This window comes from Phodopus roborovskii, unplaced genomic scaffold (genome assembly GCF_943737965.1).
Source record: "Phodopus roborovskii unplaced genomic scaffold, PHOROB, whole genome shotgun sequence".
In the NCBI taxonomy this organism is placed as follows: Eukaryota; Metazoa; Chordata; class Mammalia; order Rodentia; family Cricetidae; genus Phodopus; species Phodopus roborovskii.
In genome coordinates, this window is record NW_026126433.1 from 7,566,426 (window position 1) to 7,594,024 (window position 27,599).

Genomic DNA, 27,599 nt, shown 5'->3' on the forward strand with positions numbered 1-27,599 from the left:
GCACAATGCCCCCTAATGTGGCCTACAGCAGGGTCAGTACCTGTGACTTGGACTTTCTGTGTAACGGCTGTTTAAGCTCCTCTGGCACAAGAGAAGAACTAAAGGAAGACAGCTCAGCGTCAGTGTATTGATTCTCTTCCATTCCCCTCATTTTGAGGCTGTCTGTGAAGTGCCTTATGTGATCTAGAGCAGAAAGGCCAGATTTATAGTCTTCCTCTTTATACCTAAAATGAACCAATGGGAAAGCACAGAAATTGGGTTTTCTTTTGCAGTTTCTTGTCTCATCATGATAGTTTCATTTTTATCTTAATAGATGTCAAACTTCATACTGCATTGTTGTGCAAAATAGCATGCAATAATTGCTAGTTTAAAATATTTGCAAATATCATATCTTAAGTTATATTTTCTTTAATATTTTATTGACTAAAGTCAAGCATATTTTTGAAATAAAGTCAATGATATATGAAGTCAACAATGTGTGGGAACAGAGGTCATACATTTGAAAACTTCTTTTAAAGTAAAGTCAGTTATAAAGTCAGTATTTAGTCAGGATATCTTAACATCATGAAAATTTAATATCACCTTCAGTTTAACTATTGGATAATTTTTTCCAATTAAAAAATCTATCATCTGTGAAATTTGCATAAAACACCTGTTACAATTATAGTAGATTATTAAATGGCTTCAATCATAATGAAATGTGTATTTTCCTTTGGGCTTCATAAGTAGATTCTAAAAATTAAGTACTTGGGCAACCTTCATTCATCCTTCCTGCTTTGGGGCCACCAGAGTTCCACAAACACTAATGTATTTACATGCTTGTGTTCTTTGCCACCTTATTTTCCTCTCTGTCAAATTGATACACTGTGTGTGCCTTTCTCAGGTCAAATTGAATGTTAATGATTTGTTACTCACAAATTCCTCATAATCTAACACATTCTTCCAGTAGCCAAGCAGTACAGGAGGAATTTGTACCACAGTCCACCACACACACTAGCTCTGTTGCTTGTCTTGCAAAGTTGTGAAGCACTCACCTCACCGGGGATGTCTTACAACTCATCTCCAGGGCACCAGCTTCCTCATAGTCATCCTCAGGGATTTCTTCATCTAAAGTAGTCGTCCCCAGCTCCTTTCTGGATTTTCCAGGAATGTCATTGTCTTCATCCTCCTCATCCAACAACACTTCATCTTCTACTTCTTCATCATCCAGTAAATCAGAACTCTGGCTGGTTACCAAAGCCTTATCATCTTTGAAGTGACTGCCATTCATCCTTTCAAAAGCACAAAGAGTAGAAGGATCAATTACTGGTTTGATTTTTAAACGCACAGTTAGTATTCTTATCATCCCTGAAACAATAGTTTAAATATTCAGCACTTACAAAAGAGATTTGTATTGTGTGTGCCTCATTGCAACCTTGGGAAAGCAATGTAATTTCACAAAGGCACAAACAAAGACAAAAATAACTGGATGATTATTCAGGCAGCCTCTGGCAGAACAGGAAAGGCAACCCCAGTCTCTCATTTCTTATCATTCCTGATAAATGATATGGTATGTACTATATAAAAGCACATGAATGTTTTCTCTGCATAATGCACATAATTACCACTTAAGTACCCAACATTTAAAGTAATTGATTTCTGGAAAACATATATCACTGAGCAATGCTGACAATAGCTTCAACACACATACACACACACACACACACACACACACACACACACACACACACACAGAGAGAGAGAGAGAGAGAATGAATCTAAGAAACCAGAGACAATGCAAATGAAGCTGCCAAGGAGCAATTGGTATTTCCTGTTCCTGGGTGACAGTTGTGACATTCTCTACTGGGACAACATACTCAAGCTTGGAAGTTTTTGAGAGCTCACTTATCTTGACTCCTTCTAAATGATCCTAAATTGTCTAACAGCAAAAGAGTTCTTTGTTTTCCAAGAAAACACAGCGATTGTAAATCAAGGAGGAATTTAAGTGTACTAACATCTTTTGAAACTCGCTCAGCAGGCAGAGCAAATAATGCAAAAGAATTGTTTTTCAACCTAAAATGTCTTTCATAATATTTCTGTTTACATTTGAAAGAATCACAATAGACAACTCAAACATAACTTACTACACAAATTCTGCTTGTGGAATTTGAAGGTATATATGAAACTGGGAGAGGCTTTCAAAATGGCCATCAATATAAGGTAAATTTGGATATTAAGTTTTGTCGTAAGACTGAAATATAGCAACTATAAACACTTTAAAAGAAGGAACTGCTTTTGAAATATATATATTCAGAGAGGTTGTTCAGGCTCAGAAAGTATATGAAGGTATGAACCATCACAGGGACTCACACATCCTAATCCCTAAGTCATCCATAATTGTTTTTGCTTACTGTGCTCATCTAGCTAGTTATTGTATTAGAAAATCAGAGAATCTTCAGTTATTGTAGGCAAGAATACTTTCACATGAAATGAAATGACTTTTTAGTCCATGGAAAATGAGAAAACATACATAGCAATTCCCACATAAAAGTATGTAGAACTTAATATTTAAATTTCTGAGAATTAAAGCAATGCCTATGCCTACATAAAACAACCTTGGAGATGACAGAAGCACAAAGCACAAATGTGCTTGACCAATAAAAGTAACATCATTGTTGAACACTTAATACAACCTCTTTTACCAAAAAGAATGATGAAAACATATTTTTAACAGACATCAACTATTAGTTTTCAGATACATTGCCAACTTGCTAGCTTGAATGGATGAAAATTGTTATTTTTAAAAAGTGAAAAAAATGAAAGTAAAAGAACAAAAGAGTCCATGGATGAAAACCAAAAGCAACAAAAGCCAATGTGATTAAGACAACCTATTTGTTAATTATGCTTTCAAATGTGGCAATTTATAGGGATAAATTATTCATCAAAAGTAGCCTGGTAGGTGCAGAGAGAGGGAAAGTCAAATGACTCAACTGCTACTTCTGTGTTTAGACATGTTGAAGCCAGATGTTGTAGCTATGCAGCTTCAAAATCTCCAGTTCAGAGCTATCAAACCTGAATACATGTTTCAGAACCAAATGGTGATTTTAGCATTTTGCATTTGTACTACATAATCAGACTTTAACTTATATATAATGTCTGATACTAGATCCATTTTGTACTGCCAAGCAATGGACTTGTCTTTCTCATACATGTACATATAAGCACACACGAATAGGCAAGTGGGAGGAATGATACATCCAACTAGGAGATGCTGTATTTCTTACAACTTCTTAGACACCTAACAGGCTTGTTCTTTATCCTTACCCTAGCTATGGCTACACAAAATAAAGAGCAAAAGCAGTTGTTTGTTTTGCTGTTATTTTGGTTACAACATTTATTATCTGAAGTGTGCTTTCTTGGTAAACTATCTAATTAGTCTCAGCTTTTATGTGCTTAAGAAACTAAGGACAGTGACACAATTAAGCCATGGAAACTTCATCAATTAGGTTCAGAGTATGTATATATGAACAGCTATGTCCACTAAAAGTAATATCCCTGCCTGTTTGAGAGTACAAGAGGAATAACTGGCTCTTAATTGAAAAGTTCTCAAACAGTTTCTGTGCAAACATATTGAACTAATCAGTGCTACTTCATATACAAAGTGATACTGATATATAAAGAGAGATAGAGAGAAAGACAAGATGGAGACACACATTGTGTCATGAGTTATCTGATAATAGTATATTCTATATAGTAATAGCCAATAATGCATCCTCATGGTGAGCTTCCTGCTAGCTTTGAAATGTTGATTTAGCTGCCAAGGTAAGCAGAGCTGCCTGGTAGTGAAATGGGCTGCAAAACAAATAGGCCAGGTTACACCTCATCAATTATTTACATGGCTTCTGGCAAGTTATTAACCTTTGATGTCCCCATTCTTTTGCTGATAAAGTTGCAGTCACTTCCATGAGGTCATTGTGAAAATTAAATTAACTAATATGGAGCAGAAGAGATGGTTCAGCACTTAAAGCACTTGCTGCCCAAGCAAAAAGACAGGGTTCCCAAAGCGTACATAAATGCTGGGTAGATATGGTGGCCCACCTGTAATTCTATCCTCAGAAGAAAGACAAAAGATGCTGGGAGAAACCTGGCTATTAAAACTAGCAATATCCCTGAATAGCAATATGACTGAGAGACCTTTCTTCAAAGGATAAGGTGGAAGAATGTTTAGGGAAGGTGCTTGACTTCAACCTCAGGCTTCCACAGCTTGTACACACAAGCTGTGGTATAGGTACCAATACACACATGTATAGGTAAACATACACACATGCACACTATACACACATGATGAAAAATAGTAATTTGTTGATTAGTACATGTAATATAATACATAATTATTTGCTACACATTCAAATAAACACCAACCACCAGCATCAGCAATAGTCACAGCACATGAGCTCAGAAACATGTGCAAGAGCTGCTGTACCTCTCATCCATGTTCCGAGGAGACTGACTACCATGGTTGCTATTGCCAATGAAATTCCGGATCTCTGTGAAGTAAGCATCTTCTTTGTCATCAAGGATTGCCCCTGTGCTTTCTAATTCTGAATGAGGCGATGATGTTGCTGTACCTGTGTGGGAGAGAAAGCCTCTGTGAGAAGATCATTGTCCATCTGACAATTTACTTATAACTTCACTCCTTATGAACCATAGGAGTGGTTGTCTCAAAATTTGCCCTTATCAATGGGAGTACAAGTAACTCCAACTTGCAGTGTAAGCTCATGAGTCTCTTGGGAACATTGTGGACACCAGGATCAAGAATTACAGCCTATTAAATGTGTCATTCTCTCAACTTGCTTGTTCTTATCTTTCTGGAACATGTGAGTATTTTTATTCATATAGGAACATAGGGTAAGAAATTATAGAAATCTTCTATATAGACTTTGCCATAACACATTGCACTCAGTCCTGGTTGTAATCAGCACACATCTATTGTTGCTGAATTTTGAAACCACGCCTAACATTTTATACCATAATTTGTTACCAGGGTTTGTAAGCAGATTCAGAAACAACCCAGAGGCTGGTATACCATGAAGCGGCCAATAATGGATCTGCCTTTTATGGGATGGGTCCTCAGCTTCCTTTTAAAATTAAAGTCATGATACCTATGTCACAGAACTGCTATATTGGTTTACATAAATTCACACCATTGTAAGTACTTAATGTATTGTCACATCTTATGCAAACACAGGCTTCTCACAATATATCTACAATATAATAGTTCATTATTACCATCCATATAACAAAAACCTGGGGTCATTACTTTCCCTCATCTTAAAGAAATTACCTAGTTAAAAACTAAGCATTCAACTTTGACAAACTCGGTTACTTGATTTTAGACAACAGTTATGGTTGAAACAAGAAGATCTTTGCATTCTTTGTGTGATGCTCTGATCGTGTTTCCTTCTGATTCCTAGTCTTATATAAAGTTATCCCAGAGACCACGATTTCTAGGTTAATAGAGATTTTACCACACTTGGAAAACATATTCTGTGAATAGATGGAAAGAGAATTCTTTGCAATTTAGGAAATTCTGACTCATATCTGTGCAGAGTCTAGGTCATGGCTGCCTTTGCTTGAGATTGCCTGTTGAGATAAATCCAGCTGGATGGAAATCTAACCTAAACAAGACCACAGAGTCTCACATTCTCATTCATTAGTGATTGCCTCATTCATATGGTTCTGAAACTCAAGGGAAATGTGGTATGAACTTCTAGAGTACTATCAGATTTTAGTGTTGAAATGGGATGGAAGACAAAAGGGCACAATTCTATTCCACAATACAAAACATAAGCCATTCTTTCCCCCTGTAACACCACTAAGGACCCACCAGACATGTTTCCATTCTCATGTTTCTTTAGGTGTCTGTCAAGATTGGTTTGTTGACCAAAACATCTGTCACATAAGTGACACTTAAATGGTTTCTCCTTGTTGTGGATGTTGCGGACATGTCGCTGCAGGTTGGAGGAAATGCTGAATGATCTATCACAGTATTTGCATCTGGAAAATAAATACAGACAGAGGATCACAAACACATTAGAAGGTATTCCCCAAGACTTGTGGGCCTGAAAGTTAAAAATGACACTTCACATTGGAAAATACAATTCATATAGGAATACTGTAATTCCAGTAGACTTGTTTTGTTTTGTTTTGGGGTAGTTTCACTGATCTCTAATTTATTAGAATACGGAGTTCCAAAGTTTTAAAGAAATCTCACTATACTAAGTATATCACAAAGTGATAGCATTGCCTTACATTATGCTTAACACAACACAATTAAGTACTTGCAAGTGAATATTAGAAGTCTAACCAATTTCTTAGCACATGAACCTCTCCTGATAGTAACTATAAAGAAAATTCCATGTTTTTTCACCCTAGTGGCACAAAATAGTCTACTTTTTTAAAAAACTGAGGTAATGAAAAAAAAAAGTGTTTTGTGCTGAAGACAATGGTTTTTCTTAACCTGTAGTGACTACAAATCCCAGAGCCTCCCTTAATATTTAAACTATTAGAAAAGCAAGTGCTGGCATGATTAAGTCCCCCTGGATGAAAGCAAAGGTCTTCACTAACCACTTGCTCTCAACTTCCCCCAATTTTCCATTCTGACGTCTATTAAAAAGTCAACTGCAACTCTGAACAAGGTCAGTTTCCTTTAGAAATGGCTCACTGTGGGTTAGTTAAGTGTTTCTGTATTTGACCAGACTACCCCAGGTCTTTTCTGTGAGAATGAAAGTGGTTTTGCAATTGATGGAGTTACTTCACAGCACTTGAAGGGAGACTCTATCATATATTTGTGAGGTGTGTGTGCGTGTGTGTGTGTGTGTGTGCACATGCGCACATGTGTGTGCAAGTGAGCACTGTCTTAAAAGAAAATAACCCGACTTTTCTGAATGGCTTCTAGGTAAAAGTGTTTAACTTCAAGGCCAGAAAATCCTTTAGTTGTACTTTCATGTGTGATGGGACCTTTTCCTGTGTCTCAGTACAGATTTTAGCTCAAGTGACATTAGAAGTCACCCCATTTATCCAACTCCAAGTATTCAGCCCTTCCTGCTTCCCTTGTAATGTCAGAAATCAAGTCAGGTAAGTGGGAAGTAAAATCTGTTGAACTAGTTATGTTGGCATGTTATCAATAAGTCAACTCAAAAGTCCTTGAGTGGAAGGAAAAATTCTGAATCATAATGTTCTTTAACATGCATGGCTTATAATAGTAATAAAAAAGGAGTGAAGTCCACTGTGGCAGGGGTTATTCCATTTTGTTGTCATCATAGGTAAAATGCTTATGGAATAATGACTTTCCTGCAATACTTTTATCTCAAAGACACAGTGCAGTGAGAAATCTGGTGCACTTAGTACAACCATGTTCTACTAAGTAAAGCAAACATAGGAGCCGGGCAGAGAAAATGTACATGCTAATCAAAGGTCTAAAGTATTCTGCTCATGACACAGTCTACATGAATCACAATGGAGAAAGAGCTAGAGTTTTCATGCTCTGGTGTTTTCTTCTGTGTGAAAGGTCTTTTCTAAATCTATTAAACATCATCCTCTCAGCTCTAAATAGAGTTGACCAATAAGGGTCAGTGGCTACCCAGGATCAGTCTACCCATGATCACTAGTGTCTACCCATGACCAGATCGCATTTTGATTCTAATTCCTGTTAAAATATTGAACGGAGAGGCAAGTATTCTAAATGTTAAAGTAACTTTATTCTATTCCAATATATTAGCTGATATTTAAATGATAGCTCAAATCAAGATTTTGTTTCAAGAATTCTTATGATGCATACATAACCTAATTTTGACCCTTCATGACAACATGAAGATATAGAAGTCAAAAACATCTTTGAAATCTGATGTAAGCTTAAAGTCCCAAAGTAAAAAGCCCAGCCTGAGTATCAAACTTCATAGGAAGCAGTTAGCATCTAAAGATCTGATTTATTATTTTTCTCCATTTGTAAAATAGAAGATCTGGACAAATCAAGAATTCTAGCAATGCAAATACTAGCTTGTGTACTTTTAAACACACATGTAACAATAGCAATATGTACTAAGCAGAATAAAAGTGTTTCATCCAGCACCAAATTGAAGGACCATGATCTCAGAGCTGCAGACTGGTACAACATTCAGCCATAACAAAATGTGAATATAGAAACCTTTCCATTTCAGCAAAATTCCTGGGTGATAGAATCTTCTCCAAAGGGGAGTTTACCTAAAGTTTTCCATTGTTCTATCTCTTAAAGATCTATTATATAGAGTTCATTTTGTCACATATAAAGTGAAGTGACATTTATGAATACAAACCAATGGACTTAGTAAAATGCTAATTTTGTGAGTTTTTCCTAAAACATTATTATTTTTGAGTCATCATAGGTCTTCCCATGTTTTCATTCTCTCTCTTTAAAGATTTACATTTTTCATTATATGTAGTATGGGAGGGTAGATAGGTGCATGTGAGTAAAAATGGCTGGGGAGTCCTGAGACATCAAATCTCCCTGAAATGAAATTACAGCAAGCTGCTGAGCCGTCTCCCCTATTTCCTTTACAAACAACAACTTTGAAACAAGATAATTTATTGTAATGAAAATAATAGTGTTCAGGCCAAAATAATTATACTAATGAACACTTAAGAATTTCAAAGTAGAAACAAACTATACTGTTGCTTGAGATAAATTTACTCTTGGAGAAATCCTAACTTGGGTTTCTAATGCTGAGGGCAAAGTATGACACTTTAAATAATGACTTGCATTTTTAAAGTATCCATGTTCTTAATTTCATTGTGTTATAAACACAGCTATTGCAGTCACATATGTCCTGTGTGTCATGTGGTTAATTTTAGCATTTAACAGAATAAGAGGCTATTGATAGAACTGGCCCCTTTTTCTAGAATACTCTATCTGTGGGATCTCTACATCTATAGTTTTTTCTTCTTCTTCTAAGGTTTGAAAGGTTTGTTTCTTAAACCTCCTGTCAGGATCTGTGGACAATGACTTATTTGTACTACGGAAGCAGATGTATTTGGATGGTTACCTCCTGGCAGAGACTTGAGGCTTAGATGAGAGGAATTTCAGTGTTATGATTTTTGTCAATTAAAATGATACTGATTATTGAGAAGAGAAAACTAAAGTAAAAACATTTTTAAGGTTGCTAACATCTTTTAAACATGTATCCACTACTTGAAATTACTCCAGACGTCTTAGACTGAAAACTAAAAGTCTCATTTGCTGAAGAAAAGACATTCCTAATTTTGGCTATAACAGGTAGGTCTTTCTATTTTGACTCAAAATTTGATTTACATCCAACTATTTACCAAACTAGTTCTCATCACAATGTGACCTAATGGTCATTGAATATGACAAAAATTATCAAGATAGCTAGAAAATCCATTGTCAAACCTGTATGGCTGTTCCCCTGTGTGGGTTCTCAAGTGCCGGGTGAGGTTTGCAGACCTTGGGAAAATCTTGCCACAGTATCTGTGAGGAAAAGATGTTTATAAGAGAGAATCAGCAGAGTTAAAGCGGTCATACTTGTGTTCTTGACTTAATTAATCCTGCATGCCACTCATGTCTCTGGCATTTACAATTTGAAGCAAAGCCACTCTAAAGTTATAAATAACTCTACAAATAAAGGCTGCATTAGGCGGCCTGTTAAATTTTCTCACACATAACTGAGTAGTTTATGAAAATAGGCATTAGCCTGTATGACCCCGCCCATGAGCCTGTTTCATTAACTCCATATCTTTACACTCACAAAACTGGATCAGACAAGGACTAAAAAAAGAAAACACAAAGAGTTTGTGAGTCTGGATTTATGAATATATATTTCAACTGGAAAGAAAGGAACAAGGAGTCCAAAAAGTAGAGAAATAGAGTTCCTTGTAACAGATAGCACAAATATCTGAAAATAATTGAGAAATCATGGGCAAACAACATAAGTTTGCTCTTTCCTTGATGAGCACTAAGAAATTTATTAACTAGCATTCCCCTGCTTACTTGTCCTTTGTGAATAGCTTTATTCAAAATTAGGGCCATGACAATTAATAAATATATGATTGAAGACGGCAGTATTCTATATTGGCATGAAAATAATTAACTGTGGGGAAAAACACATTAACCAAATGGTCTGTGTTAAAATTCTTTTTTAACAATAACTTTTAAACACATTTTTATATGTCACTAAATAAAGATAACTTTGAACTAACTGGAATATATCATGGCTGCTATTGATAATTTTTCAGAAAATCAAGAATAATTTGTAAAGCAAACAGCAAGCTGTTTTGAAACAAAGGGGAGATTCTAGGCAAGTCAGCTGTATGTAATTAGCTCTGCATACCTGCAAGTGTAGCGTTCTTTCCCCTTTCGCAGCAGGTTCTCAGGCAGGGTGTTGGGAGGTGCTCTGAAGCTGAACATTGAGGGCACTGACTGAAGGAGATCACTGGCCTCAGGCTTCAGGGCGCTGAAGCTCTCTAGCTTTTCTGCCATGTTCTCAATAGCTGACATCTGAAAGGCATAAACACAGACATCTTTGCTTCTGCAATGATTTCTTGCAAACCAAGAACATAATCAATCCAGAGGAAAACTTCAAATCTTCTTATATGCAATAGGTTCTGAAGGAAACTGTAGGGCTTCAGTGCTACACATTGAGAAAATTGATGGGCATGACAAACAAAGCTAGCTGCACAGCTTCCACAGTAGCTGATTAGGCCACATCACAGTAATATGATTGAACAATGGAACACCCCAAAGAAAAAAATAAAACAAATAAGATTTTATCTAATTGGTAACACTGTACTATGGATATTGGTGAGAAGCTGACAGTTTTAGGGAAAGGTGCTACCCACCATGCCAGAGTAATTAAGGATAAAACTTGTGGTATCCCATGAGAAGAACTGATAGCAAGAAAGAACATCGAATCTTAAAAATGTGTACTTAAGCAAAATATACATAAACCAGAAAGGAAAGGTTCAATGTATAAGAATTGCCAAGAGCTATGTCAAACTAATATCAGGATAAACTAAACATTTTTAGTGGGATTATATACAAGGAATTTTGATGAAATGTTTATTTGTCCTGAGCAGATTTAGTTTAAATAAGTTTATGATACCTTAAGATAATTTCACATGGAATATATATTATCATACAAGGGAAAGTTTCCCATTCTTCAAGACACACTCTCTCACCAGACACTAATAGTCTCACACATTTTGCTTATCATCTACCCACTGGCATATCTGCTCACCATCTGCTCACTGACATATCTGCTCACCATCTACCCACTTTTAGAGAGTAGTCTTTTCTTTTCAACTTAGTTTGATTTTTATTATTTATGTTTACATACATTCTCATTTCCTTTCAACTTTCCCAACATGTTGTTTCCTTGGCACTCATATTTTATTTGGGAACTCTTTACTACAAAATTGTAAACAGATAACTAACTCTCGGGTCATCTTGTGAAATTAATTCATTTGGTTCTCAGGGTGCTATATGTATGTCTTGGCAGAAGACATAAGGATCTAGATAGCAACTGAAAATTCAAACAACTGGCCAATCAAAAGCCTAATCTTCTTCTATTGAGACATCAAGACAGAGATAGAGGTGTACTTTCCAAGATGAAGTTAAAAAGAAAATCTAACATGTCTAGCTGAAAAGAAAAAGTAACAATGTGTGCACTTTCTGGCTGCAGGGCTAGATAGAATACCATGAACATCATAACCTAAAGCCAAATCTCAAACATTATTTTCTTCTCACAAAGGGTATGCTATATGTTTGATTCTTCAAATGACTATTCATGTTCTAGTTAGTTCTCTCTCTCTTTCTTCTTTATCCTGGAACCTGCCCTCTCATTTCATGCCTGAACTCCTAATGCTAGCTACAAATTGCAACGTACAGGGTACCACTGCCAATTTGCCAAATGTCTTTCATCAAACACAGAGCATAAAAAAAAATCTCAGAGGAAAGTCAAGATACATTTACTTGTCAGGCGACAAATGTGAACACATTGGGAGGCAGTAAGGGCTCTAAGCTCAAGGGTTTGATTCATAATCACTCAGCTGCTAAAACATTCTCCACAGATGCAAGTGGACAGCACATTTGTCACTATGAAGGATTTTGACACATACTGATCACAGGGCAAAGATATGGAATGATGATGCTGCTCAGAGAGGTTGGAGAAAAGTCTGTCCGTGCCTAACATAGTCATTACCCCATTCCAGGCAGTGTTAGCATGTTCACTTTATTTATTAAAAATCAATTCAGAATAGTTTATGATAAATATTTTATCTGCATTTATTTCTTATAATTGTTCCTTGCAGAAAATCATTTTGATAATCTATCTACCATGGAATAAATTATCTGAGTGAAAAATAACCTCTGATTTAAAATCTGATTAGTAAAAACAAGCAAGGGGAAGGGTCACAGTGTTCTCATGCATTTAGAGGACAGAGAAGTAGGTAAATGACTGGTGGTTATAAATATCTTATTTAAGTACATTTAATATTTGGGTAATATCTCACTATCAAGCAATTTTAAGTAATTTGAATGTCTTTCTTGCTCACACTCAAAGTCCTGCAGCAATGCATCTTGAAGAAACACATTTCCTCTTTTATGGAAAGCAGCCTTCTCATGACTGTTATTAGTCTCAGCTTTCATCTCTAGCACACAAAAAACTACAAGTCCTTTGTGTTATTTGGGAGCAATTGGCTGCTGAGAAATGTGTCTTGCTTTAGGAGCTGCTAATAGATCCCTTTGAAGGAAGGTCATTGTGCTTATTTTACCTCCAACAGTTTCAATGGGGGGGGAAAGAATCAAGAAATGGGAAAACATACTACAGACTCAGTAACCACATGATGACATCCTCAAAGACAGTAGGAAAAGAATAGCTATTACCCAAGAGCTCTTCTTAAAAGCCACACACAGCTTTCACTTGTGCTGTCAAATAATATAGGATAAAATGTGGATGCAGAAGGAGAAAGCAAGACTATGAAAGTTGAGCTAGCATTAAACACACCCACACACTTGCTCACACATACTCCACATTCATATACACACGCACACACGCACACACGCACACACATGCACGCTCTCTCTCTCTCTCTCTCACACACACACACACACAAACACACATTCTGCTTAGCTAGACACCACAGAGGAGACATAAAAGCTTTCATTCCATCCTTCCTTTACTCTTCCTGGGATTTACCATTACACCTAAATTAGAATGACTTAGTATCCCAATTTGAATAAATAGAAGTAATTTAGACACCATCCAGTTGCATAATTCAGCAATTCTGTGACCAATGCCGATCTAGCCCATACCTTAGACTGATATTGGGTTATTTAATATATGGGCCAAAGCCCCAGCTTTCTCTTTCTACCTTGTTTGTCTCTGACTCATGTGATATTTGTCCAGAAGAGGCATATCTCATATAGGGATAATATATTTTAATATTCATTTTAAAGTCTGACTTGGTATTTTTAAAAGTTGAGATGAAATAGGATTAATGTACTAGAATATGGCTAGATAAAATTTATGTTACTTAATTAGAAAAAAATCAAATAGAAATTGTAAGACAATAAATAAAAAATGTAGAGAAAATAAAGAAAATACCCATTGTATATTTTAGTAATATAATGCCATATGCTCCATTAATATCTTAGACTAATCTAAGATCAGCAAATGACAGTTTTTTTTCCAATGGAGTAGTGATTTTTATTTGCACATATATAATAGTTGTTGATAGTATCTACAGCCAGATGTCTGGTAAAGGAAGTTATTTCTCTCCCTTCCAGTCCCCAAGAGGCTATTAACTTTATACTGACACAACTATTTAGACTCATTTCCCTAGCTCCTTCCCCAAAATGTCACTATGTCTCTAGTCAAATAGAGCTAATAATCAAGAAAAAAAAACACATTTCTTCAGGCATGATATCACCAACATGAATCTAAGAACTTAGTTTAATATATTATTGGAGTACCAATAACTGAGAACCTGAAAAAGTTTCTCATCAAAACTATTAAAGTGACAACATGACTATGTGAAATGCTATGTCTGTCCAAGCACACTATGAATTATGTGGACTAATGATTCTCAATTAGATTACACATTGACTCTATCATAAAATAACTAACTGTTCATAAACAACAGGATGGGAAAGTTTATGGAGTCAGTAGTTTTCTATATTTGTTCACTTGATAATCTTGAGAAACCTCAAAACCATGGTCATTTGAGGGAGAAGTAAATACTCATATTTTATGTTTATCTCCCTTCATGGATCAAGTTCAACAGTCATGATTACAAAATCACTGAGAGTTTATTTACCACCAAGAATTATAAGCCTGTGTCTTCAGTACGTATCACAAGTACCTACTTTATAACACCAGTGTAAGTCACAGCCTTGAAAACTGACTTGGTGGGATTATTTCCAGATATTACAGGGGTAACATTGGGGGTTACAAAGGCAGCCTCACTGGGACTTTGAATTGACTTTGCCAGTGGGTGCAATGATCAGGCATAAGCATAGGAATCAACATCATGAGCTTCTAGCAGTCAACAATGTAGCAAATGTCAAAGTCACATTGTACCTTAGGAAAGATAAGACAACTGGGAGATGGAGCTCAGAATGGACCTCCATGGGAGAAGACAGAGGAGGAACCCTGAAAACCCATGCCAGAATATTCTAAGAAAAACCACACTGATTGTACAACTTAGCATAATTAGTGTGACTTGCACAGTTTCTCACTGACTTTCCCTCTATCATGCTTTCCCCTCGCTGTCAACAAACACTTTTACACTTCTTAAATACACGTATTTAATCACTACATGTGTAACAACAGTGAGAAAAATTACCAATTCATCACATACTCCGAAAGAGAGAAAGTGGAGGAACTCCTGGTAAAGAATATTAACATCAGATAAAGGAAATAAATAAGTGCTAACATATGCTGCCTGGTGAAATTTACATGAAACAAGTGTGACATTAGGGTACTCTAACTTTCCCACGATTGTCAGTATCCTAATGGAATAGCTTATTTGGTGTGGCAATGCAAACACCTTAAGGCTTAAAAGAAGAGTTGAGATATATGTTACTCCCACCCATCAAGTTCAAGTTCTTTTTAGGTATAAAATATAAAATAAGGATTCTTCCTTAGCATCATGAAACATGAAATGAAACCAGACATACATTGTAACAAAAGTTACATAAATGAGACCTAATTCTGAAAAGTTCATTAAGTACTTAGGTACAGATGCATAAAATTTGCTATCTCCCAATGGTAGAGAACATTCCTGCCTTGGGATAGAGGAATGTGAATTTCGATGTCAGCCTTGAAGTTTTACCTTACATGGGGCTTTATCAAAAATTATCTGTAATGTGTTATCCTCAAGTAATAATTGTTTCTACTTAGTGATTCATTTCAAGGCTTCCCATATAAAGTCTAAATAAGAACACTTTCTTATCAAAGTATAATTTTGTGGAATAAGTGTGTTTTCACAAATAAAATCATTCCACAAGTCATTTTTAATGTGCAAAATGCCCCATTATATTGAGAATATTCTCCTGTGAGATGAGCAGAGAAATTGTGTGCTCCAGTCTTAGCACTAAAAGAAAAGCTCTGGATCCTTACTGCTCAGCATTCAGATTAAGCCCTTTTCTTGTCAATGCTACAGTACTTTAGTCAAAAATATAAGGAACTTACCCACGTTCTCTGGTCAGGTAGTGGGAACTGGTAGCAAAATTGAAACAGAAAGAGAAAATTACTTCTGTGTTGGATTTTTACTGCAGTCTATCCTTTGAGGAATGAGCATTTATACTAATCTGGTAATGTTTACTTATCATGTAATTCTACCTTGGGTAAACCTTCTAGAAATGAAAATTAAATCTATGAATAATACTCCAGAGTTTCCTCTATTTCCCAAGATTAACCATAGAATCAAGCTTGGTTAGAAATCAGAATGACCATTAATCTAAGACAGCTACCTAGTGTGTGCTGTGGGATCCATTATAAGGTAGAGCATCCTTCTTCTCTTCTTAATCACTGAAAAACTGTGGCCCCAAGTTCTGCTTTGGTGTCTAAGCATCAGAAAATTCCCTTTCACAACCCAGTTTGCTGTGTCTCTATCATGGCAAATATGGTGTTTACTAAAATAGTAATAATTACATAATAAAATATAATGTTGGGAATTCTGTGCTTGACAGATTGGTACTTAGAACATAAGAACATGGAGGAAGGAATAAAAGTGTTATAGTGACTTATGACAATTTATGGTCACAGTCTTTGGGGAAAGCCTCAGTGGCTAAGATTCTCTTCTAACAGCTGAGGTTTTTACCCTTGAAAAGTACACTTACTTGGGAGATACATTACATGTTTCCATAAATGTGGTGACAAGTAAGAAAATGTGACCATGGGAAAGACTTAAAGGAAACAAAACAGAGTATGAGTGGCAAAGGATATGTGAGGTTTCCAAAGCAGTGCATAAGTGATAACTTGGAAAACATTGAACTTACTCTCCTCAGAATGTAGTAAAAGCACACTCAGGCAATGTGAGTAAGTGAGGAAGAGAGAAAACTTAAGTTATGAAGTCTTTTATGTAGATTTAAAAGGTTAAATCTATGAAATTAAAATGTGACAAAAACCAAGGATAGTATTAAAAGTGCAGAAAAATCCAACCATGGGTAATAGCTACTTTTACAAGGTTATAATTGCCAAATGATTTTTATTTCAATTCAAATGAGCTGTAATGGGATGTGAAATGCCCTAGAAAGGAATCAAAGAGTGGACAGTCTGTGATATCAGTCACTGATGCAGTCTCTCCATCTTATCTATTTGTGGTCATTCTTTCTTTTTCAATTAGAACTGAAACTAAAATGCCATGGATAATTTTCAACTGTGCATTTGGGGAGAATGTCTACAGTGTTCAGTATTCCATTTAGTCACGTAACTTATTCATCAGATGAAAATAAATGAAAACCGCATGGCCTTCTAATGGCCTCATAGCACAAATTGCTTCTTCAAGCACTGTATGAGGAGACTTAGATGCTGAGAATTTATCTCTTAATTTGGACATATGTCAAATACTTTGACATAATTTAAAACATTGTAATTCTCTAAGAAGTAAGATAAACCTAACAATCATTCAGCAAAATTTAGTAATTATCTATTGACTTGTTCACTTATTATTGCCTAGAGATTAAACTATGAGAAGGATTGCATTTTTAAAAATGCAAAACTAGGGTTCCCTACAGCATGACACTACCCAAACTTAGTATACATGTTCATAGTTTTCTAATGCAATTAAGAATATAATACCCTCTTTGTTGTGTGGTAGCATAAGATACAGACAGCACATATTAGCAACACCTACATGTGCTTCAAAATATTTTAAATGGGAAGTAAAGAACCAAATGGTCTTACCCAAGCATTTATTTAGCTGTAAAATCATGGAAAGCCCAGATAGCAGAGGCGAGTCCTTTGTGTTGGTTCATGACATCTACACAGTAAGGTCATGCTAAGGGCACAATAATCATCTTTCCAAATAGCCCTAGGTACTTGAGGCAGCTGTGATTAGAAAGCCAGCCACGGCTTAGAAAGTAAGATTGGGGCTTGAGAAGTGGACATTTTACAACAATGACTTTACACTCACTGTGTACATTCATTCATGACAGTCTCTATTAGGTCCTTTCAGAGACCATGAACAGGGTCAAGTATACCCTCTCTGTAAATGTTGCAATTTAGTCACCCTGTAATCCCAAGGAGCCTCTTTTTATACATAAAGAAGTGAACAGTGTTCCTCAAACCAAAGCATTTTGTAGTAATAACAAGTAGTAATAACACCTTGTGCCTCAATTACTCCTAATACCAAATCCTTGGAGGCTAGAATTGAATTAAGAATATGAAAACAAAACCAAACACCCTGGGGCATCAGTAGTTTTCTGGAAGAAAACTGACCTCTCCAAAGACCATAATGTTGTAGGAATAGCTGAGTTTCTCTTGCATGTACCTAGGGAAACCTACTGAGTATTACTTACTAAAACTACTGGATAGCCACAATAGTTTACAAATAGACTGTGAATTAAGTACCTTGAATATCTACCTTCTCTTATCCTCCAAATCCCCAGTAGTGGCCTATGGTCACTCACATACAGTATCTGTGTTACACAGAGATCTGTTCTACAAGGTGGGTAAGAAATATGCTCCCTCTGTGCCCCCACAAGTATGCCTGAGTCTGCAAGAGGTGACATCTCTGTACTCTGGGCACATCTCTTGTCTGTTTTATTCTTTGTTCCTTTGAGAATATTAAAATATAACACATTCCTTCATATTATCTTATTAAGTATATGAGAATCCTATATTATAACAGTCCTATACAGTATAATTATAGGTAAATGAACTTACCCATTTTATCAAGTGGCACATTTACCTAGGCTAGCCATAGTTTTAGATAACATGGACATCTTAAAATTAATACTTCCAGAGTTTTTATAGTGAAGAAAACTAACAGCCAGATAGATAAAATTGCTTAAAGGCACTAAACCCTAGTCCGATTTTTCTTCATTCCATCATGACCTATAGCACTCAGCTTTGAAGTGCTTACTTACTAGAATTTTTTAAATTATTAAAATATGCAAGCAAGTGTATCACTATTATATATATATCCTCATGTACACTTTATTTACAATTAGTAAAGAAAATATCAAGAGAGTTATATTTTTAATGTAATATCTGAAACATGGGGTATATTGTATTTAGGCTTATTAGCCCATGAACCCTTTCAAGTGTTATTTAGGTCAGTACAAATAACAAATATTTACTGATAAACATTACTGCCTCAGCACTTGGGTCTTTTCCATGCAGGGGTTATGTAAACAGTATCAGTCCTTAGCCTTCCTATATAAAAATCCATGATGGAATATTTCTGAACTTTTGATAACTAAGCATATATTTCTCAATCGGGATTAGTGTGAGAATTTGAACCAAAAAATAGATTTTTATTACTAAAGCAGATGTTTCTATCTTTGCTATCTTACTCTTATTTGGGTATTAAAGAAGACCACAGTAAAAGTGAAGACACAGACAGAAGGTAAGATCCCAGACCCAAGACAAATTTATGTATTTACTACACAAATTGAAGAGATTTTCACTAGCTTAAATTAGAGGACTATTGTTTATGTTATAGACACACTACAACAGAACAAATTTATTTACTATGTTGTCAGGTATTTTCACAATATCTTTAGTATCTTTAAAGATCAGAGTTTCTATCCTTTAAACACAAAACAAAATAAAATGAAATGTGAGTTAAAAAAAAAAAAAAAGCAGATTCCAGATATTATGGTTGCACCTTCAACACTAGCTGTGAGTTGATATTTAAACCAATTTTCAAAAACATAATTAAGTGGGCAGCACAATGCAGAGATGAAGCAGAAAGATAGCACTGTTCAGCACGCCCCTTTGCAAAGAGAAACTGTATGTATTTTGATAAATGGGCCTGGCTCCATTCAGTAAATAGCTCTGTGTATTGTGGTGAATTCTTGTGCAATTACAGACCTTCACTGGAATGCCCAGTGGTGTCTAGATAAATTCCTTCACCCTCTATGGTAACAACTTGTCAGGTAGACTCATTTCCTGTTTTTATCTAAGCACTAAAAGGACAAGAGTGACCTTCATAAGGTTGGGACAAGTTTCAGTGTGATCCATATCTGTGTATCAGGAAACTTTAAACACAAAAGATAACTTCAATATTTACTTCCTTAACTGGGTTCCACTCACTCCAGCATGCACTTTAGCTCAATAAATAGTTAAGGCACATAATAATTTAACACCCAAACTATCAAGTTTTTACACATATACTGATGACTTTTTGTTTTACAAAGCTTGGGTTTTAGTCCTGCTAGAATTTCCTGTGTTCTTCCACAGCAGCGTCATAGGAAATCCTAGTGTTCTTAAAGTTTCTTTCATTCCATTGCACCTGCTTTTCGGGATCAACAAGTGAGTTTACAAGCTTGAAATCTCAAATCCAGAATACTTACTTGTGGGTGAAATAAGAAGCCCGGAGAAGGTCTCAAGTATTTTTCTTTCAAAGCTTCAAGTGGGTCAGTGAGCTTTCTTTTCTCTACTCTGAAAGGTTAAAATTAGATTTGGAGGGTGAGTCAGTCTTGCATGTCAATCACAGCACAGCCACTGTTGCTCAACACAGCAAAGCCAATGGGAGTTTTCTCTGGAATCCTCAAGAAGATCTCTGCTGGGGAAGGGTATATCAGACATATCTAGGTGCTCCATGGGAGAAAGTCCCATTTTATAAACGAAAACCCTACTCAGTGAGTCGGGAGGCAAAAGAGTTTGAAACCTGCAGAGCTGCGGAGTTACAGGCATCTGTTTAAGTTTGGGACTCCTCTGTTTCATATGCGGCAAGAATGTTGGAAGACTCTGAAATGATTGGGGACAATTAGGCTAATTTAATTTAAGTCATTTTCTACCAAAAATTACATCACCAAATATCCTCTCGAGTTCTCCTAAATCTGCCTGTTTGGAATAGGGAACTTAAAAGTCAACTAGCCACTATAGCAGATATTCAAGATATGGTCAGTTATATACATTTGCATGTAACATATGTGTGAAATAGCTGTTCTCTCTCTATTTCAAAGGAAGTGGGTTTGGAGAAAATGATAAACTTGTTCCACATCCTATTTGTAGCTAGGAATATATGGAAGTGAAATAAGATGGATTAATTTTTTCCAACTATTGGCAATTATCTTTTTAAAAACTTTTAAGTAAGCATAGTTTTTAGTCTGTAACTGAAAGCCAGGCATAGGGAACCCTTGGAAAATGGAAGAAGGAGTTAGAAGCTAAAGTTCATCATTAGCTATATGGCAAGTTTGGGGCCATTCTGTGCTACATGTGTCAAGAACAAAACAAAACAAAATTGCCATTAAAACAGAATAGCTATGAGTTCAAGACATTTTATTTATATTATGTTTTACATATTCTATTTTAACTATTGAAGTAGACATGAGGTAGTCCACTCCAGGTGAAATATCTAGAGGCTGCAAAACAGCTCCACCCCAGAATGGCACTCACTAGGTAGGTGCTAGAGCTTTTCATAAGAAGTTTCTCTTTCATAAAAGGAAAGGTCTGGAGCCTTGAAATGGAAGACAGCTAAGCATGGGCTGAGAATGTTTGCAGATGATAAAGATGACACAGTAGTTTTTTTTTTTTTTTTTTTTTTTTTTTTTAAGTGTTGAAATACGAAACTGGTAGCACAGGATATTTTGGACTGTCTTCTTTGTCCCCAGATATGGTCTTGTTCCACAGCCTTAGGCTGGCCTCAAACTTATGATCCTCCCACCCCAGCCTTCTGAATACATGTTACCATGTCCTTTGTATTGTGTTCTTCTCTTTCTCTTGTTGAAACAGCAATAGCCTTTAGTGTACTAGCAAGCTCTCCAAATTCTTTGTAGATAACATAGGTAGAAGGCATTGACTGATAAGGACCTTCAGTTCTAGCACTTATCGAATTAGAGGACATCCATCAGCATTACTGAATCAAAGAACAACACCAAATCTCTTCATACAGAAATATTGCGTACAATATAAAAATAACCCTATCTTAAGTAAGTTCAACAAAAAGTCCACATGTTCCCTGACGTCTCGAGAATATTAAAAAATTGTAATTAGAAAGTAAATTGAAAATTCTTGTAATATGTAAAAGGTATGATAAATATAATGGTTAAAGAAAACTACTATTCAATGACCAAATCATTTTAATGGTATCTTTTACAATATACTACTGAAACACATTTTATTAAATATATATGATTTACCTATAAAATTCTTACACATAGTAAAGGAAACTGGATAATGATGAGATTAAATGGAGATGCATTTTAAGCAACTTATTCTATATACAAAAGCATTTTGTGATTAATATTTCACTTACTCAGGATTCTAAGAGATTTATTTAGAAAAAGAATGCGAGTAACATACACTTAAGATTTGTCAGTGAGTTAAGAAAGAGGAGACTCTGGCTGTTCTAGGTCTCCTGTTATTCTAAATAAGCAACCCATTTATATGCCCATGCATATCTGGGCTAATCCTTCGGGAGCCTCATTCTTCTGCCACTTGACAGCTTGCTTTAAAGATGACTTTCTCATATTTTCCACTCCCCAAAAATGTTTAAAAATAAGTTTATTGTCAAAATAAAAAAAAAAATTGTGGGCCTATTCCAAAACACCAGTTTCGAGACATCCAAAAATAAGTTCAAACTTAACTTGTCAACTTCTGAATAAAAGTTGATTTCTCAAGATTAAACCTCATCCACTGTTAATAATAATAACAGCAACAATAAGTGATCTGGAAGAAGACACACTGCTTTAGTGTACAATCTCTGTTTCACACATCTGCTTCATCCACCAACCTCTCTCATCATCCTTACCTATAAATGGGGTCCATGAAGAAGGGAGTAGGTCTCGCATGCTGCAAGGAGCCATCTGAAGTCGATCTTGTTTCCATATTGTTTCCTTTCTTTTCCCCAAATACATGGTTTTTCCGAGGCTCAGTCAGCTTTGTCCCTGCTCTACTCCTACTGCCCATACTTAGATCCAGGGGCTGGTCTTGGCTTGTGGCAGGTGTTGCTGGAGGCTTCAAGGGGACTGAAGTCAAGGGCTTCTCATCCTTTCGCTTAGTGGTGAGGTCAAAGGGGGACTCAGAGCTTCCCTTCTGCAGTTTCTTTACTTCACTTGGTGATTGGGGTTCCATTTTCAAAGGTAACGACCTCAAGTCTCTATCAGGAAATGGGTACATTGATTGAGAGAATGCTGGAAAAAATGGGAGGGGAAACATGGAAGGGTAAGGTAATGCTCCGACTTTTTTGTCTTGCAGCCCCACCAGTCCTGTGGAACCAAAGTATTTTTCAGCAATAGACGCAATAGCCTTTATAGAATCATTCACAGCTCCTGACACCGCAGTTTGCTCCTCTACAGATGCTGAGAAAACGGAATGATTGCTGTATTCTTTCTTATTATTTATTGAAGCCAGATTCTGCAGAGGGCTTACTTTGTCTTTGAACACTTTACCATTTTCTTTACATTTCTCTTTATCACTTTCAAGGTCACTTTCCAGATCAGAGCCCGAGGTTGTTTCCAGGTCACTGCCACTTGGTGTACTGACATCATCAAGGTCACTACTCTCTGACTGGTCACTGATTTTCTCAAGGGGCCTCTCTTCAGAGGACCTCTCGGGCAGCAGTTCCACTGGCTTATTGTCCCCTACAGGTGGGTGTTTAGATAGTGCCTTCAAAATATCCTGTGTGGCTGGCAGTATCTGAGGATGTGTCAAGAGGGGACTTTGACATTTGTTTGACTGTTCAGTACTTGATAGTCCTTTAACAGGAGGACTAGCAGGTATCAGAGGAGGCCTGTGGTACAAGCCTGAAGGAAACAGACCAGGAAAGCTAAAGGAAAATCCAGGAGCTGTTGGAAAGGTAAGACCAGCAGGATGCCTATTGGTGCCAAAATAGTCAGCCAGGCCCGGGTTGGCATGACTCATATTAACCATGGACGTTTTATCCATAGCTGGGGTTCCAGGAAGTGAAATGCCTTGGCCAAAAAATCCACCTGCCGCAAAATGGTTCTTGCCCTCACAAAACCTCCTGTGTTTATTTAAGGAAGACGTAGTGCTGAACATTTGTCCACAGTCTTTGCACTTGATTTGGGTTCTGCAATCAGCATGCATGCGCTTATGACGACAAAGGTTTGAAAACTGAGTATAGGATTTATGGCAGACCTCACCTGTGTGCAAACAACAAAAAAGAGTCTCAGGCTTTATGACAATTGCTTCTGAACTCAGCAAGTATCACAAGTGGTTTACCCAGAATACTTTCTGTTAGGAAGCTAGGAATAGAAGCTTGGAGTCACCGATCTGGATGCTTTGAACATTAGAAATACCCCCATTTTACTAGATTCCAAAGCAAGGCATCCAACTGACAAATCTCTGCAAAGCAGCATAAACACTTCACAAAGACAACATAAACATTTTTCAACCCCGCTGCACAATATTCTCCATAATATTTGGGTGTTTAAATATTTATGGAAAAGTCACATTCCAGAATGCTTTGCAACCTCCACCTGATTACTAACACTAGTAGGATCTGAAAAATTAAAGATATATTAAGCACAAAAACTTCCTAGCACTTAAAACATCCTATATTGGAGGCATCGAGACAGTAAACAACATTCCCCTCATCCACATACTTCACCTTCATCACCTCTCCCTGTGGGGAAAGGCTGTGGCCGCTCCCCACTATTTCACTAGGATTATATCATGCACTCTCATCATTCACACATCAAAGCCACACAACAATGCACATTGTGTATTGGGAGACCTTTTTAACAATCATTTTCATGATTTGAGAAAGACTGACATAATTTACAATGGCTCTATTTTAAGCCTGCAAAGGAAACTAAATTGAATGTAGCCCATCCTGCATTGCTGGTTCCCATGAACTATGAGCACGTCCTCTGACTTCCCCTCACACCAGTGGTTGTGCTAGCCTTCCTGCATATGAAACCCCCATCCTTGGGAAACATGCTCACTGTGGCTGTATCTTCCTCGGTTATCTCAGGGCTTGACTTGTGTGTGTTATAGCCAAGTATGGGAAGCAAGAGGGAAGACTGTGAAAACTCCGACCCTGAAAGAATCCAGCAGCCAGTGCAGTCCTATAATGTTCCCCTTAACCAAGAATTTGTCAATAAAGTAGCATGTCCCTTTCTCACTGATGTTCCAATATTTTTAAGTATATTTTAAGGTCAAACTTTGTAACCTTCAGTCTTTAAAGTAATACTTTACTCAATTTGAGTCTTGCAGGATTATAATATCAAATTGCTAAGCATTGTATCATTTTAACTTTACTGTTGATGAGTTATTTGTGAGCTTAATTTAATGCCTCTGTGCACGTTTTATCCATGTGGAAATGTGATATACTTTTCTGGTAATTGTTGAAACAAATTGATTTTAAAAAATTAAACACAAACTTTGACAGTTACTGCTTTCAAGTGATGGCTGGCTGTGAGTGTGGAATGGTTGAGTTCAACACTTGAATCAAAGCAATGACAATTTTTAAAACAGTTCATACAAAGGAGATTTCATAGAACTCAGTCAAGCAAAACTCACTGGAGCTTTGTCCTCCCCCCTCCACATACAGGAAGTGCTAAGCAATTTGCATTTCTGTTTTTTGTTTGTTTTTTTTTGTTTTTGTTTTTGCTGATAAAGACTAAATAGTACTGCTGCATATCAGTGCCTTTGACACTCTGCATCGACTGTCACAAGGATTTAAGCAGGAAAAGAAAATTGGGGTGCTCTCTTTTCAAATTTCTACCAAACCACATTGTCCAGTCTGTTCTAACAGCATTTCAACAGGCTCCATCAGCACATGTAGTACAAGTTACACTACATAAAATCACCAGAGTGGGGGGGGGGGGAGATCAGACTTCCACATGATAGTATTATTGTGATTCAGTTATGAACAATTCCAAAACATTCTTCATATATTATTTTATAGAACTTAGACAAGCAAAACTCGTGTGTGTGTGTGTGTGTGTGTGTGTGTGTGTGTGTGTGTGTTTCTCTGATATATTATTGGAATTATAAAAACATACTTTTAAAAACTCTATCCTTTGAGCATTAAGGTACTATGAAAGAATGTCTTAACAGGTAGTGAACCAAATGTGAGATGCAATGTTTTGTAAATAAAATGCTGTTATGCTGTTCTCTCATCTTCTTTCCTACAGTAGGATAGTATTAAGAAAATTCAGTGTCGGTATTGGAATAACAAAAGATGTACTTGACTTGTCTGTCTGGACCTTTTGTTACAGGTCTGTGCCTGGTCTCAGAACATAGAATCTGGGTGTTTCCTTAGTCGGAAGCTTTGTTTATCACTCTTGAGGGCTTGGACTGATACATCAATAACCAGGATCCAGGTCAATGGTTTGACTGATGTCGAAGTCTACACTCAACTGTAATTTTCTCAGGAACAAGGAATTAGCCTACAGTTAACATGGCATCTTTCTCCTTCTTAAACAAATTAAGAGGTATTTTGAATATACTCTGTCTATTAGAGCATGTGGTTTCTATTTGGGAGGGCTGGGGATTGCTCTAAAGGCAATGAGTAATTACCTTAGCACTAGGGACCCTGTGCTCACTGTAATAAGAGACAGTTGTCATAAACACACTATTGGGGGCAGATCATGGTGTGTGGCCTTTGAGGAGGAAACAGATAGCAGCCATAGGTGAACCTCCACCCTTTCTGTCTCCCAGCCACTACTATGTTTAAACTCCTTTGTTCTGAAATTGCATGGCTATTATTTGTAATGACTCCATGGTTCACTGTCAGATTTGATATTTGAAGAAAGTCCTCTGCTATTTAAATTTACCAATAATTGCTGAGAACACATTCAAGGAAATATTGGATGCAGCTTGAGTAAGGAAGTGCAATCTGTGGTACCTGAAATTGAAACAGTTGACTTTAATGGTTCATAGCACAGACACAATTGTTAAACAGTGGAGTCTATACTTTTTGACTTTTGTTTTTAAAAATAGATAAATCGTGAAATTGCTGATCAGAGATCCTTGGAATTTATTCTGCTCTTCTCACCAAAACATAAAATTTGCCAACATTTATTTCTGATGAGTCTAAAATGAATTAACTAATAAAGTATGCCTCTTAGAACTTCTAAACAGGCTTGCCAGGAATTGTGACCAAGAGTCCTCTCTTTCTCTCTCTTTCTCTCTCTCTGCCTCTCTCTCTTTCTTCTTCCCTCCTTCCTTCCTTCCTGCCTTTCTTTTTTCTTTTTTAGACAAGAAATCTCAAATTCCTATTGTATATATAATTTCCCATGGTTCCAACACAGCTTCCCCAAGGAGCTCAAGGCACCCTTTGTTTATCTGCTGGTTGTCTTCGCTCCACCCAGAGAACAGAACATCTAAGCAAAACAGGACTCTCTTGTACACTGGAAAAGGAAAGACAAGAACTTCTTGGCACTTGGAAGAACAAAAAAAGGCAAAGAACAGGACAGTTAGTCTCTGGCAACTCCATGTTGGCACTGAAAATTAGGTGTTTTGCCAACAGGTTCTGTAGTAGTGCCTTGGATACCTCCTGCAAACCATCAGTGCTTGTCAAAATAAATAAATAAACAAACAAGCCAAGGGGAGATAAAACTGGTTTTCATGGAGTTCCCAAAGCAGAAAACCAGAGACGTTGCCAGGTGCTGGTAAAGATTCAAATAATCTCACCCACATCTGGATCCAAACTCAGTTTAGAAGTTGGTAGCACTGCTCACTTCTTCCCTGTATTTACACATCCAGCAGAGCAAGGGAACAAAGAGCCCCAGAGCTGCTGCTTAAGTGAACTAAGAACAAATGGTTTACCTTTTGAATTATTGCATCACAACCCAGAAACAGACCCGCAAGGGTGAACAAAAGAGCTGAGTTTTCCTTTCCTTGAAGTGTGCTCCTAAAGTGCTTGGTCAGGGGGTGTGCCAAGTAGATGGGCAGAAGGGATGTCCCCTGAATGCATACAGCTTG

The 27,599-nt window shown here is 36.7% G+C and overlaps 1 protein-coding gene across 7 annotated transcripts in view; it reads right to left on the bottom strand.

Moving 5' to 3' along the window:
- Mecom (MDS1 and EVI1 complex locus) overlaps nt 1–27,599 on the bottom strand; it is a 540,594-nt gene that overhangs the window by 5,161 nt on the left and 507,834 nt on the right. For 3 of the 7 annotated variants that reach the window (XM_051185852.1, XM_051185851.1, XM_051185856.1), the window contains 9 exons: nt 22,456–23,809; nt 20,054–20,141; nt 15,723–15,749; nt 10,362–10,528; nt 9,425–9,502; nt 5,867–6,036; nt 4,463–4,607; nt 1,035–1,271; nt 41–224 (listed from right to left, as the gene is read on the bottom strand). In XM_051185852.1, coding sequence (XP_051041809.1) covers nt 41–224; nt 1,035–1,271; nt 4,463–4,607; nt 5,867–6,036; nt 9,425–9,502; nt 10,362–10,528; nt 15,723–15,749; nt 20,054–20,141; nt 22,456–23,809 — 2,450 coding nt within the window. The remainder of the gene's footprint in view (nt 1–40; nt 225–1,034; nt 1,272–4,462; nt 4,608–5,866; nt 6,037–9,424; nt 9,503–10,361; nt 10,529–15,722; nt 15,750–20,053; nt 20,142–22,455; nt 23,810–27,599) is intronic. The other 4 variants (XM_051185854.1, XM_051185853.1, XM_051185857.1 and 1 more) reach the window with 3 other exon arrangements.